Source organism: Arachis ipaensis, chromosome B07 (assembly GCF_000816755.2).
Source record: "Arachis ipaensis cultivar K30076 chromosome B07, Araip1.1, whole genome shotgun sequence".
NCBI lineage: Eukaryota > Viridiplantae > Streptophyta > Magnoliopsida > Fabales > Fabaceae > Arachis > Arachis ipaensis.
The window spans coordinates 95,103,006-95,117,316 of record NC_029791.2 but is presented as its reverse complement, the minus strand read 5'-3'; the positions used below and the strand labels follow the sequence as shown (position 1 = coordinate 95,117,316).

General features: G+C 35.6%; 1 protein-coding gene across 1 annotated transcript; it reads left to right on the top strand.

Moving 5' to 3' along the window:
* On the top strand, positions 204 to 14,278 carry LOC107607448. Its single transcript, XM_021106038.1, has 5 exons — positions 204 to 207; positions 12,010 to 12,208; positions 12,318 to 12,544; positions 13,177 to 13,346; positions 14,079 to 14,278. Coding segments are annotated over exons 1-5 (612 nt in total). The 5' UTR covers positions 204 to 206; the 3' UTR covers positions 14,094 to 14,278.

The window sequence follows — 14,311 nt, the reverse complement described above, 5'->3', positions numbered from 1 at the left end:
ACAAACGTTTTGGTTGTCACAAGTAACAAACCCCTAAATAAATTGATAACTGAAGTATTCAAACCTCGGGTCGTCTTCTCAAGGAACTGCAGGGAAGTATGTTCTTATTATTGGCTATGGAGATTGTAAATTGGGGTTTTGAGAATGAGGAGCAAGTAATTTAAGTGGCAATTAAAGTAAATGAAGAACGAGTAATTTAAATAGCAAGTGAAATAAATAAATGACTGTAAATAAACTTTTGGCATGGTATGAGAAATTAAAGATCCTATCCTGGCTATCCTTATCAATGATGATAATAATTGAATCTTAATTCCACTTTGTTAGCCTTTACTAAGATAAAGGAAGGTCAAGGGATTAATTGGATTGATCTTCGGATCCTATTTTATTTTCTAAGAAAAGATTGGGATTCTTGAAGCTCAATTCAATTAACAAAGATAACAATTATCAAGCATGTTTGAGTTTGATAACTCCTGAGTTACTGAATTCTTAACCAAAACCAAAAGGAGAAAAGTAAATCTACTGGAATAAGAATGTCTTCAGATTGGGAATAATTGTAACTAATAAATAAAAGAAAGCAATATTAACTGAAATACCTCAAATAACATTAATCCAAAATAATAATCTGTAACATGGAAGAATTCATAAATTAAATTGCAAAAGTAAATAATCAACTAAAGTAATGAATAAAAGTAAAAGAGAAGCTTAAAGTAAAGGAACATTAAACCTGGGATCGAGAGTCACTCCCAAACTAAGAGAAATCCTAAATCCTAATCCTAGAAGAGAGAGAGAATCTCTCTCTAAACTAAATCTAAATCATGAAAACTAAAACTAAAGTCGTCTCTCTATGAATGGATGTATTCCCTCACTTCATAACCTCTGGTCTTTGCCTTCTAGACTTGGATTTGGGCCAAAAAGGGCTTTAGAAATCGCTGGGAGCGTTTTCTGCAATTTCTAGTATGTGGCCTCTGTCACGCGTCCGCGTGGGTCATGCGGTCGCATCATTCAGAGCTTTTCTTGTCACGCGGTCGCGTCAGTCATGCGGCCGCGTCATATGTGTTTTGCTTAAGGCGCGCGGTCGCGTCAGTCATGCGGTCGCGTCGCTGTTGATTCGCGCTTGGCATGCGTCCGCGTCGTCCATGCGATCGCGTGGATGCCAGTTTCTTTAGAAACTCCGTTTTGTGCTTTCCTTCCATTTTTGTATGTTTCCTTTCCATCCTTTAAGTCATTCCTAATTTAGAAGCTCTAAAACTACTCAACACACTTGTCACGGCATCGAATGGAATTAAAGGTAATTAAAATAATTAGTTTTAAAGCATAGGAAACATGTGTTTCACATACATCACATAATGAGGAAGGGAAAGTAAAACTATGCAATTAATATGAATAAGTGGGTGAAGGATTGAATAAATCACTCAAACTAAGCACAAAATATATCATAAAATATGGGTTTATCAACGCCCATAAGGGAGCTCAACTTCAAACCAACACATGCCACATTGGGCGCTAAACGCCAGCTCGGCATTTAATGCCAAGTGACTCGTCCCAAAAAAAATGTTCCAATACTGGCGCTAAACGCCGAGGCTGGCATTTAGCGCCAGGAACGCAAGTTTTAAATTCTCGAAGGAGAGCTTGATGGAGAGCCGAAAGGTAGGTTCGGAATTTCACTAAATATAATTTTTTCATTGCAAGTATAGTCCAAACCCACACTTAGCTCTCAATCAAAGTTTAAATTCAAAGATGTCACAATCAACACAAAATAACTGAGAGTATTTAAACCTCAGGGTCATCTCCCTCAGACCATGCAATTAAGATGTCACACTCTTGGTTGTGAAGAAAGGGGTCTCTTCAATCAAGGAACGAAAGATTAAAAGAACTAAGAAATAAAAGAACTAACAGATGATTGGTGCACGAAATTGTGATCTCAATGGCGCCAACAACTTGGTACGCACAATTGTAATCTCAACTCTTTTTCACAACTTCGCACAACTAACCAGCAAGTGCACTGGGTCGTCCAAGTAATACCTTACGTGAGTAAGGGTCGATCCCACGGAGATTGTCGGCTTGAAGCAAGCTATGGTCATCCTTGTAAATCTCAGTCAAAAAGATTCAAATGGTTATAAGGTTTTGATAATTAAAAGATACATAAAATATAAAATAGGATAGAAATACTTATGTAATTCATAGGTAGGAATTTCAGATAAGCATCTGGAGATGCTTTGTTGCTTCAGAACCTCTGCTTTCCTATTGCCTTCTTCCAACCATGCGTTACCTCCTTCCATGGCAAGCTGTATGATCCTCTCGGATGAAAATAAACACATCTGCGCTGTCACCGCAGGGCTAATCATCTGTCAGTTTTCGCTAGCGTCGGAATAAGACCATTGTCCTTTTGCACACTATCACTTGTGCCCCACATTCGTAGGTTTGAAGATCGTCACAATCATCCCTTCCTAGATCCTACTCGGAATACCACAGACAAGGTTTAGACTTTCCGGATCCTGGATCCTACTCGGAATACCACAGACAAGGTTTAGACTTTTCGGATCCCAGGAATGGCTGCCAATAATTCTAGTCTATACCACGAAGACTCTGATCTCATGGAATGGAATGCTCTATTGTCAGAAGAGGCACCCATGCGTCGTGAACTAGGAGGCCAAGAGTTACACACTCAAGCTATTGCAGATAGAATGAAAGTGGTTGTTAGGCACGCGTTCTTAAGTGAGAATGATGATGAGTGTCACGGGTCATCACATTCATCAGGCTGAAGTGCGAGTGAATATCTTAGATAAGAAGTAGGTGTGAGTTGAATAGAAAAACAATAGTACTTGTATTAATTCATGAAGAACAGCAGAGCTCCACACCTTAATCTATGGGGTGTAGAAACTCCACCGTTGAAAATACATAAGTGAAAAGTCTAGGCATGGCCGTGAGGCCAGCCTCCAAATGTGTACAATGGTCTCTAAGATCAAAAGACAAAAAGAAGACTTAAAATAAATCTCTAAAAGTAGTTTTTATACTAAACTAGTAACTAGGGTTTACAGAAAATGAGTAACTAAGTGCAGATAATGCAGAAATCCAATTCCGGAGCCCACTTGGTGTGTGCTTGGGCTGAGCATTAAAGCTTTTTCGTGCTTAGGCTGTTCATGGAGTTAAACGCCAGCTTTGGTGCCAGTTTGGGCGTTTAACTCCAATTCTAGTGCCAGTTTAGGCGTTTTATGCCAAGATGTTTTAGGCTGACTTTGAATGCCAATTTGGGCCATCAAATCTCAGGCGAAGTATGAACTATTATATATTGCTGGAAAGCCCAAGATGTCTAATTTCCAACGCAATTAAGGGCGTGCCAATTGAGCTTCTGTAGCTCCATAAAATCCACTTCGGGTGCAACGAGGTCAGAATCCAACAGCATCTATAGTCCTTTTTCAGCCTCTGAATCAGATTTTTGCTCAGGTCCCCCAATTTCAGCCAGAAAATACCTGAAATCACAGAAAAACACACAAACTCATAGTAAAGTCCAGAAATATGATTTTTAAATAAAAACTAATAAAAATATAATAAAAAGTAACTAAAACATACTAAAAACTATGTAAAAACAATGCCAAAAAGGGTATAAATTATCCGCTCATCAATGATTCAAAGGAAATTAATACAAGTAAAAAGGAAATAAGATCAATACTTAGTGAAAATACGATAAAAGCATAAAAGAGCCTTGACTTGGGAATGAGAATTAAGGAATTCTATCATTGTCATAACCACAACTATGGCAACTATTATGAGTTAATCTCGCTTCGTCAACCCCTAACATCGAGGAGTAAGTCAAGCAAGTATAATTAACCTTAATCCATAAGTCCTAGCTAACTTACTAATTGAAATTAGTAAAAAGCTAACATCAATGGAAACAAGAATCAACTAACAACCCAAAAATTATCACTAAATGTTAGACATTATGGTATTTTCACAAACACATTATGGCCATAAAAGCAAAACATGGTAAATTGCAAAAGATAATGAAAACCATAACCAAACTATTCACAATATCAACAATAGAAACTCAATCAAACATATAGAAATCATAAAAGACCAAATCAAAATTGCATATATTAACAAAATAACTAGAACCATAAGAACATAAGAGTAAATGTGATGTATTAAAGAGAAATTAAAGAGTACTTACAAAAGAGATGAGTAAAATCCAAGATCAAAATTCAAACTATAAAATTCTACAGTGAAATTAAGAAACCCCTAAGAGAGAATTTGAAGAAAGCTACTCTACACTACTCCTATTCCTAATAATCTATCTAATGTGTGTAATGAGGCCCCCTTTCCTATGTGATGTTCACCCCTTGATATAGTTTTGAAATCCAGCTTCAGGAAGTCCAAATTTGGGCAAAGAAGCCCCAAAAAATTACAAGCCACGTGCTTCATTAATGAAGTCACGCGCTGGGACTTGTGCGTATGCACAGATGTGTGCGTACGCACACTTGCTGATTTCTGCACTTGTGCATACACACAGGAGGTTGTGTGTACGCACACTTGACAGTGTGCTTCTCCTTTGTTTTCTTCATGAAATCTCCTATTTTGCATGCTTCCTTCCACTTTTGCCTAGCCATTCATGCCTAATTAACCTAAAATCACTTAACAAAACATATCACGGTATCGAGTGGAATAAAAGTATAATTAAATGATTAATTTAAGCACAAAAACACATCTTTTCACATTTAAGTCCAATCTAGAGAAAAATCACAAAAGTGTGCTATTTTGGTAATTAAGTGTGAGTTTATGTGATGAAATCCGTCCAATTCAAGCCAAAAATTATCATCAAATATGGACTCATCAGAGCTCCAAGCGACCAACGATCACTACCCTTTTCCCCCTCCACTTTGACCATTCAAACACACTCTCTCACCCCCTATCCCCTTTCCCATCCACATTCATCTTTCTATTTACCAACCAACCTCCACATCACCCAATCAACCCTCATCAATCCCATCAATCTCTCTTCCCCATTAACCACATTCAATTCCATTTAATCCCCACCATCCCCACTATAACCGTCCCCCTACTCACATCTATAAATACCCCACTCCCCTTTAACTTTAACTACATCATTACCTACTCCTTCCACATTTTTTTATTCTTACTTCCAATTCACATATTCTTCATTTTCCTTTCCATCTCTCACCCCTTGTACCTTTATAGTCATAGCCTACCACCCCTTCTTCCATAAATCTTTCTTTTCATTTTATTTTCAGTATCTCTCACCCCTTTTTAGCTCTTTTCACCGTTATTTCTATTTTTTCCTTTTTTCAGGGAGGAGCAAAACTTTAAGTTTGGTGTTGGGGCGCTCTGCTTTTCTTTATTTTCATCATTTACATGGCACCCAAAACCGGTAAATCCTCTTCGAGGAAGAGAAAAGAGAAGGCTCCTATCTCCAGTCCTTATGATTTCACATGGTTCTTCTCCAAGACCCACGAGGATCACTTTAATGAGATAGTGAGCAAAAAGAAAGTGATCCCCGAGGTTTGCTTTGATCTTCAGCCAGAGGAGTACCCAGAGATCCGGGAACAGATTTTGAACAGGGGTTGGAAAGTTCTGACCAACCCCGTGACTGACGTGGGCATGCTGATGGTCAGAGAGTTCTACACCAATGCTTAGGTAACTTACAAGCATGCACAAGGCGTGAACTTGGACCCGAAGAACTGGCACACTATGGTTCGAGGGGCGATCATGGAGTTCATTCCAGAGAGGGTGAAGGGGATACTTCATATGCCACCATCGAGAGACGACCCTCACTGTTACACTCAGAAGGTCAACACTGATCAGAGACTGGACCAAGTCCTTACTGATATATGCCTCTCTGGAGCACAGTAGAGGAGAGATGCCAGAGGTCAGCCATACTAGCTGGGTAGGCACGACTTGAAGCCGGTTGCTAGAGGATGGTTGGAGTTTATTTAGTGCTCCATCATGCCCACAAGCAACCGATCTGAGGTTACCATTGACCGAGGTGTGATGATACACTGCATCATGCTCAGTAATAAGGTGGAGCTGCATCGGGTGATCCCGCAAGAGATATACAGACTAGCTGATAAGGCCTCCACCTCTGCTATATTGGCCTTCCCTCACCTCTTCTTCTGCCTGTGTGCTAAGGCCCGAGTCCGCATTGATGGAGATGCCCCCATTGCGGTTGATAGACCTATCACTAGGAGGGGTATAGAGCTGCATGCTAAGGAGCTTGGATATACACCCGCACAGGAGCCAGTTCTCCCTCATCAGTAAGACCACCCTGAGATGCCTCAAGGATTCTTTTTCCCTTCCCGCGACTACTAGGATCAGTTGACCACATCCATTGGAGTTGACATCATCCGTTGATCAGCTAAGGGATTGAGCATCAATACCACTTAGCCCTCCTCCATCAGGTAGTGGAGAAGCAGCTGAGGTAGAGGAACGACTTGGATGAGCTAAAGTGCCAGAGAGGATTTTCCGGAGGGAGCAACAGCCATCATGATTGAGGTGGTTGAGTTTATTTATCTTCTGCTTTCCTTATTTTATTTTCTGTTTCCTAGCATTTTATCTTATTTCCTGTCTTTTGTTTGAAAGCCTTTGCATGATTGGTAGTAGTATTTTATTATTTTGAGTTTAGTCATTTATTTTGCTATTTTGTATTTATTTTGAAAAATTGTCTCATGTATTGCTCACTAAACTTGAAAAATCAAAAGAAAAAAAAAGAAGTAGTAAAATTCATGAGGCTTGAGTTATATATAATGAGTTGTTCTGATTACTTTGATGCGTCGGCATTATCTATAATTCTGAATGTATGAACCGAACAGTGCATATTTGATCTTGAAGTTAAGAATGTTGGTTCTTGAAGAATAGGAACTTAGAGAAGTATTATGGATTCTCTAAAGTAAGTACGAAATCGGTCCTTGAAGAAAAACAAATAGTTAAAAGAAAAAAATAAATCGAAAGCAAGGTCCAAAACTCTGAACATAAATGGTTAGGAAGGTCTAAAATGATTAAAATCTCAAATGAGTTGTTTTCCTAACTATATGCTTGTAGTGTGAATGTGTCAAGTAATCTTGAGACAGAGCACTAAGAGTCAAGATCAAGTTCAATTACAGAGTATGCCAAAGGTTCTGAGCACCACTGTCTGGGAGAAATAAAAAGAAAAATTAGAACTCAAAAGAGTTCCCCAGTTAAGTGCTTGTGGTGTTATTGTATCGAGTTAAGCTTGCAAACAAAACACTTAGAGTCACGGCTAGGCTCAAGGTACGAAGCACCAAAGGAAAGGAAAAGAAAAGTTGTGTTCAAGGATTAATCAAAGCTTCAAGAAAAAGAGAGTCCATAATACCATCAGGGTTCTAGCTCTGAAGGGCGTCAATATTTCTGAGCTTCAAGAGATAATTATATGCCAAACCTATTTAGAATTACAGTGTCATTAGCCCCACTCAATGATTAGACAAGAGTTTAAATGAACATTCAAGTCTTAGACGTTTTCTCTTCTCAGTGTTATTTTTAGTTGCTTGAGGACAAGCAACAATTCAAGTTTGCTGTTGTGATATGTGAATATCTTATACCTATTTTCTGCTTATTTTCTAGTTAAATTTAGTTAGAATTTAGTAAGTTTAATTATATTTTAGTATTAAAATCCTCTTTGGATGCTACTTTGAGTTTTTCTGGTGTTTTTATTGTTTCAAGTAAAATTCGGATCAATTTGGCAGAATTTTGAGCAAAAAGAAGAAGAATTGAAGTTGCCCCTTTGGGCGCTAAACACGAAGCTGGCGTTTAACACCAGCAGCATTGAAAGATAAGGAGCATTTCTGCCTCTTTGGGAGTTAAACGCCAATCCTGGCATTTAGCACCACTCAGTCTGGATCTAACCTCTTCAAAGGAGCATCTTTTGTGGATTTAGCTTTTCAAGTATTATCTTATCTTTTATTTCGTAACTTTTATTTACAAACAAAATCTTTTAGGTTTAGTATTTTTTATTTTATTTTAGTTTCAAATCAAATTAGGTTAGATATAAAAGGGAAAAGATTCACCCTTTAGGGGGGATGATCTCACTTCCGCACATTTCATCTTTCGGAACCCTTGTTTTCTCTGTAAGTCATGAGCCACTAAACTACTCGGTTAAGGTTAAGAGCTCTGTTTATTTCTATAGATTAAGACTATTATTTTTCTATTTTAATTAATGTATTGATTCAGTTTCAAAGATTGCTTTCGTTCTTCATCTTATGAATTTGGGTAGAACAACAGTATAACCCTTATTCTATATGTGTTCTTCTGATTCTCGACAAAGTTATCTCGCTTGAACAACAGCTTGAAAGCAAATTCCTCCTAAATTGCTAATTACTTGAACTAATCTGGATACGTGACATATAATCTGTTTAGCTTTGGGTAATTAGGGTTTCTGTGGCCATAAACTAGAATTGCTCTTAACCCTCTAATCTAAATTAAGTGACCAAGACATTGGCTGTTGATTTGGGTTAGAGGAGACTAAATCACTAAGACATTAGGGTTTAGTCAATTATAGTTTGCTAAGAAATGAATCTTGCATGATTAAAATAGTTGGTAAAAAAAACTAATCCAGAAGAATAAACAACTCTGAAGCCTTAACTGCCTTCCATCATATATTTCACGCTACTTTTCTTATTTGCTTTTCAACTCTCTAAATTTACTGTTTAATCTGTTTTACAACTCTCAAAATACAACTTTCTACTTGCCTGACTAAGTGAATCATTCGACCATTGTTGCTCAGTCCATCAATCCTCGTGGGATCGACCCTCACTCACCTGAGGTATTACTTTATATGACCCGGTGCACTTGCCGGTTAGTTTGTGGGTATTCAAAATCCTGCATCAGTATAAACAATATAAAAGTACTTTTTGTTTATTTATTATGTAAAAAATATCTTTTTTTAAAGAAAAAAATCTTTAAACTTTATTTAAAAGTACTTATTTAAAAGATGTTATTGTTTGAATACAAAAATATAAAAGTACTTTTATAATAATAAAATTACTAAAAAGAACATTCAATAATAAAAGAGTTTATTAATAATAATTAAAGAAAAATAATTACTTATACTAATTCATTTGATCTGATAGTTGATCTCTTATTTCTTCCATTGTCCGAACATCTTTTGTGTTGGTGCCCCCCGTTCATTAATTTCATAATTTGTTGATCTATTTCTTACAATAGTACCATCATCTTTATTGGCTTGTAACGAAATAATATCTTTAAATTTTTGCAAAATACTTATGTCATCAGAATCCATCATTCTTATAAAATTATGAAGGGTGAAACATGCAACAATGATATCACGTTAGGTTTTAAATTTGGCTCTTAATGACATATTTTGTAGTATCTTCCATCTTGCTTTGCATACTCCAAAAGTCCTTTCAATTACTGTCCTTAAACTTGAATGATAATAGTTAAACTTTTCATTGTTTGATCTAAAGTTTGGTGCTAGTCTGAATTGTGGAATATGATATCCTATATGACGATAAGGTCCTAAGAATCCCTTAAAAGTTGGATAACCAACATCAACTAAGTAATATATACCTGAAATATATTAAAAAAATAAACTTCAAAAATCAAGTCACATATTAGCATGAAAATGAATGTAACCTCAAAATAAACTTAAACGATATAATTAACCTTCTAGTGAATGTGAAAATTTTAGCTTTTTTGTTTGAAGAGTCTCCATAAAAATTCTTGTATCATGTGTAGAGCCTTCCCAACCAGCCCATATAAATGTAAAACACATATTAAAATTACACACAACCGTTATATTTGTTGTAGTATTTCGTTTTCTATTAATAAATTGTACTTGCTCATCTTGATGAACATGAATTGCTATAGCTCCAATACAATCTTTGAAATACGGCAAATATCTATCATTATCTATAATATATTTAGGTGTGTCTTCAAAACTATGATCAATAGGTCTAATTATGATTTTTGACAATTTTTTCACACATGATAGGACATGATGAAATTGACGAAATATGGTTTCACCTAAATGCTGAAATCACTCCTCTAACATTATATAAGAAGCTCCTTATCCAAGCATGTATAAGAATATTGCTACCATCTCTTCTCCACTAACACCTCGTGTGAATTTTAAACCATAATTGAGAACCAAGTCATTGCATAAACGGTTAAACACTGATTTTCTAATTATAAATTGTTCAAAAAATTACATTTCATTCCCTTTCTTTAATTCTAATAGCCATTGATATCTTGATAGTTTTGAAGTCATTTTCTCTTGTTTGAGAACATATTGCAAATAATAATATGGCAACTCTACAAATAGCTAATATAGCAGCTAATTCGTAATCTTTTTCATGTCCTTCATATTCAGTATTATTATCTGTTTCATAATTACTCATCCTGTATAATTTAAATTAACATGAAAAATAAGATAACAAAGAAAAAAATACTATCCATAATGTCATTATTAAATAAAAGTTCTAAACACAAATTATAATACTATCACTAAATTAAAGTTCAACAATAACGATAATAAGAATTCACATAGAAAGAAAAATTTAAAAATAAAGTTTAGAGACAGTTCATGTCATCCAATTTAAAAGATTCTAGCCATCTAAGTTGTTGATTAGGATCGTCACTCAATGCAATAAAAAATTTTCTGTATTGTGGCTTAGCTATTAATCTAATTCCCAAATAGAACTGTGGACTATAAGGTTCTATGCCAACTAATTTGCATAGCAACTTGATGTAATTTTCTATGGAGCAAAAATCATCTCCTTTAGTTGCAGCTTTTGACTCCACACCAACCAAAATACGATCAAGTGAGTCCTGTAATTTAGATGCTATTTCAACTCATTTTTCAACTTTTTTGCTAGAAGTCTTCCTTCTTTTCTCTATAGTAGGGCTTTGAACAACTGTATAATTAGCAATGTCTTCAATAAATTTATTTGTATAATTAATATCACCTCCACTCTCGAAATCCTCATTGTTCTGATTATTAAATTCTTTAGGATTTGGATCTTCCGAGGCGCCCAAGCACCATAACCAGTAGGTATGATGTCCTTGAAATATTGTTCAAGTCTATCTAAAGTTTTAGGACTTTCATTCTTAAATTTAGCGAATTCTAAATTAATCTGTTTAAAATATTCAAAAGAATAAAGATAAAAAGTCTCTAATAAATTTTTAAAATAAAATTAACTTATGTATTATTTTATAATGCAAAATTATCATATCTTAATTTTATCAGTCCACCAAGATTTAGAAGCTAACATTGTTTATTTTTCATGATCTCAACTAAGACCAGTTTTTTGTCCAACTAATTTAGCCCATAATTGAAAATAAGATTTAAGAACATTCCATCTATTTCTTATTATTTCTTATTAGTTGTCTATGTACATATGGGAGTCCTGTTCTCTCTCTAAATTTTTTTTTTGTAGATTTTTCTAACTAATTTTGTTGAAATATTTATTAGGTCTATTACCATCTCATATCTCTTCTACACAAATAACTAAAAATATTTTAGTATTTTAATCATCTCATCTGATTTTTACAATTTCTATTTCTTTAATTGTTGCATTCTCATTTTCAATATTCATTTGTCTAGAACTTCTTTTTAAATTTAGTTTTAGAATCATACTATATAAATTATAAATTATATCAAATTTTATAATATATAATGTTAATGAATGAATAATAACCGTGAATATAATAATACACTAAATAAAAATTAAGTAATGTAATAACAAACAAAAAAAATCACGAACATTATAATAATAACAATGATAAAATGATAACAATTTACGTAATATGAAGATGGATACTACTCATTTTGGTTGTCATTTGAAAGATGGAGCTTTTTTCGGTTGGGAAAGTATCTTCTGGTCCTTGATGGACCAGGTAATAAATGAAATTAATAAAAAATATAGGGGTTGGTTCACAAATAATAAAAAGTTCACAAATAAACTTTTATTAACATATGTGACAAATTTAAATGTAGAGTTAAATTGGGTTGGGGTGACGGCGAAGTGGCACTGCACGACGGAGCAAAGGGAGTGGTAGAACGCCGCCGAAGTAAAGGCGTAGATTGGGCCCTGGCCGAGTTCAGGTACACCAGGCGGGAGGCAATGGACGACATGGGGCAACCGTCGACGCAGGCACTACGGTGGAGAACTCAGAGGAGCAGCTCCTCAATGAGATCGATGAGCTTCTCCGCCAACAGCGTGAGGTCACTAATTACTCTCTCGCCAATTACCACATCACTCTACTTCCACTCTCTCCAATTCATTCATCAATTCTGTTTCTTTTTGGTTCAATTTTCTCATATTATAGAGCGGCTTCATGATCCTCGAGGCTTTCCAAGGGGTCCCTTCTCAGCTCCTCGCCGACAACCCTTTCCTCAAGCTTGACAACAGGGGTCCCTTCTTTGTCAATGGACTTCCTTTTGGAGCCATAGACACAATAAAAGCTGCATACAGAGCTACTGTACAAATTAAAGATCCTCCAAGGGATGGGTTTAACCTAACATTGAAAATAAATCTGTCAAAGCTTCCTGCAAATCAAGGTACAAACTGGTTCTGTATATCCTGCCATCATAAGCTTTCTAACTGCTATTTTTTTAGCATGGTATTATAGTTATCATGGTTTCAATATTTTTAATTGACGTGCCCCTTTCCATGAGAAGTTCTTCCTAAATTGTTAGCCTCTGTATTTTCTATGCATTAAAACGGTTGAGATGAATTGCATTTCCATTATTATGGGGAGTTGTTGCCTTTCTATTTTAATTTCAGGAATCAATATCTATATTTGTCATTTATATTAGATATTAGATAGGATTTGTAAAATATTTTATACTAAGTGATATAATAAGAGGCATTCGTGTTGCGTTCACCTAATAGCTTAAGCTTTTGAGATGGTCACTACATGATATCAAAGCCTTGATTTGTCAGGAAATTAGTTTCTGGTCTGCCAACTCATGTACTTCATGCTTTATTGAATTTCATGTATTTACTTTATTATACTAAATATAAACTCTTTCAAATTTCAATAAAATTACATTTTTAATCAGTCTATGCTTGGATTCTATTCTGCATTGAATTGCAATTCTTGTGGATGGGGAAAAAGTATTTCTAGATTCAATTATTTGGTTGTTGATGTTGGTCTTTTATAATTGGTAGTGTTTCCGATTATGTGCTGATCAAAGGCAATCCTTTTTTGTGAAAATTGCATCACTGAAGGAGGTTGTCCTTGGTGCACCATTGAGAGTAATTTTAAAACATCTTGCTTCAAGAACTGTTTCTCCAGACATTAATCCGCTCGTCGCCCTTGTGCATCGGCCAAGGGAGTTATTTTTTCTTATTCCAAAGGTAACAACGTATTATAAGCATGGTTAACTTCTTTTTTAGCCTAACTGCCTAAGTATTCTTCACTATCAGTCTTGAGAATTTATCAGTGGTAAATTATCTTCAAAAATTCTTGCATTAAAATACTCCCAGGTTCTTCACAATTTATCAGCATGGTTCTTCACAATTTATCAGCCATAAGCCTCAAGAATTACCAAAAGAAATTAGAGTAATTTTGGACATAAAAGGTCATCTCTTGAAAGTAAATTATGACTAGCAAAGAAAAAAATAAGAGGGAACAAAAAGAGCAAAGCTGCTGAAGCAATCAACACATATTTGAATGAAACCCCCTTAAGAAGATGATGAGCAAAATTAAGCGGCAGGCACTACTTGACAACTTGAACAACAACAATGTCGCATCCAATAAATCCAATGGGGGTAAAACTCCTTTCATGGGTTAGACTTATTTTATATAGCATCGTAATAATTTTCTTGCCATATATACTAATTTGTTAATATGATCAAATGGACAGGAATTGGCTACTAGTGAGAAGGTTGATAGGAATAATTATGAGTCCTTATATATATTAGTCCAGTAAGCCACCTTGGACAGGAATTTGTATATTTAGCCTCTTGTTATCAAGTAAGCCACCACTTGTGCGTGTGCGTGTGCGTGTGCGTGTGCGTGTGCGTGTGCGTGTGCGTGTGTGAATGTTAACTGCTCAATTTGTTTTGTTTTGTTTTGGGTGAGTTCAGGGGTGTCTGGAGTGAAGGGTCGTTTGGTGAAGATGGAGATCAAGGCATCGACGTGCGTATAAGAAAAAGAAGAAGTGGGTGCTTGAGAAACCGAACGAGTGGTGGAAGTTGAAAGTCATAACCTTTTGGAGAATAAGAGATGACAAAGAGCACAGGAATTCGGTTTTTGGATTCGCACTGCCATTAGAGAGAGAGAGAGAGAGAGAGAGAGAGAGAGAGAGAGAAGGGTGTTA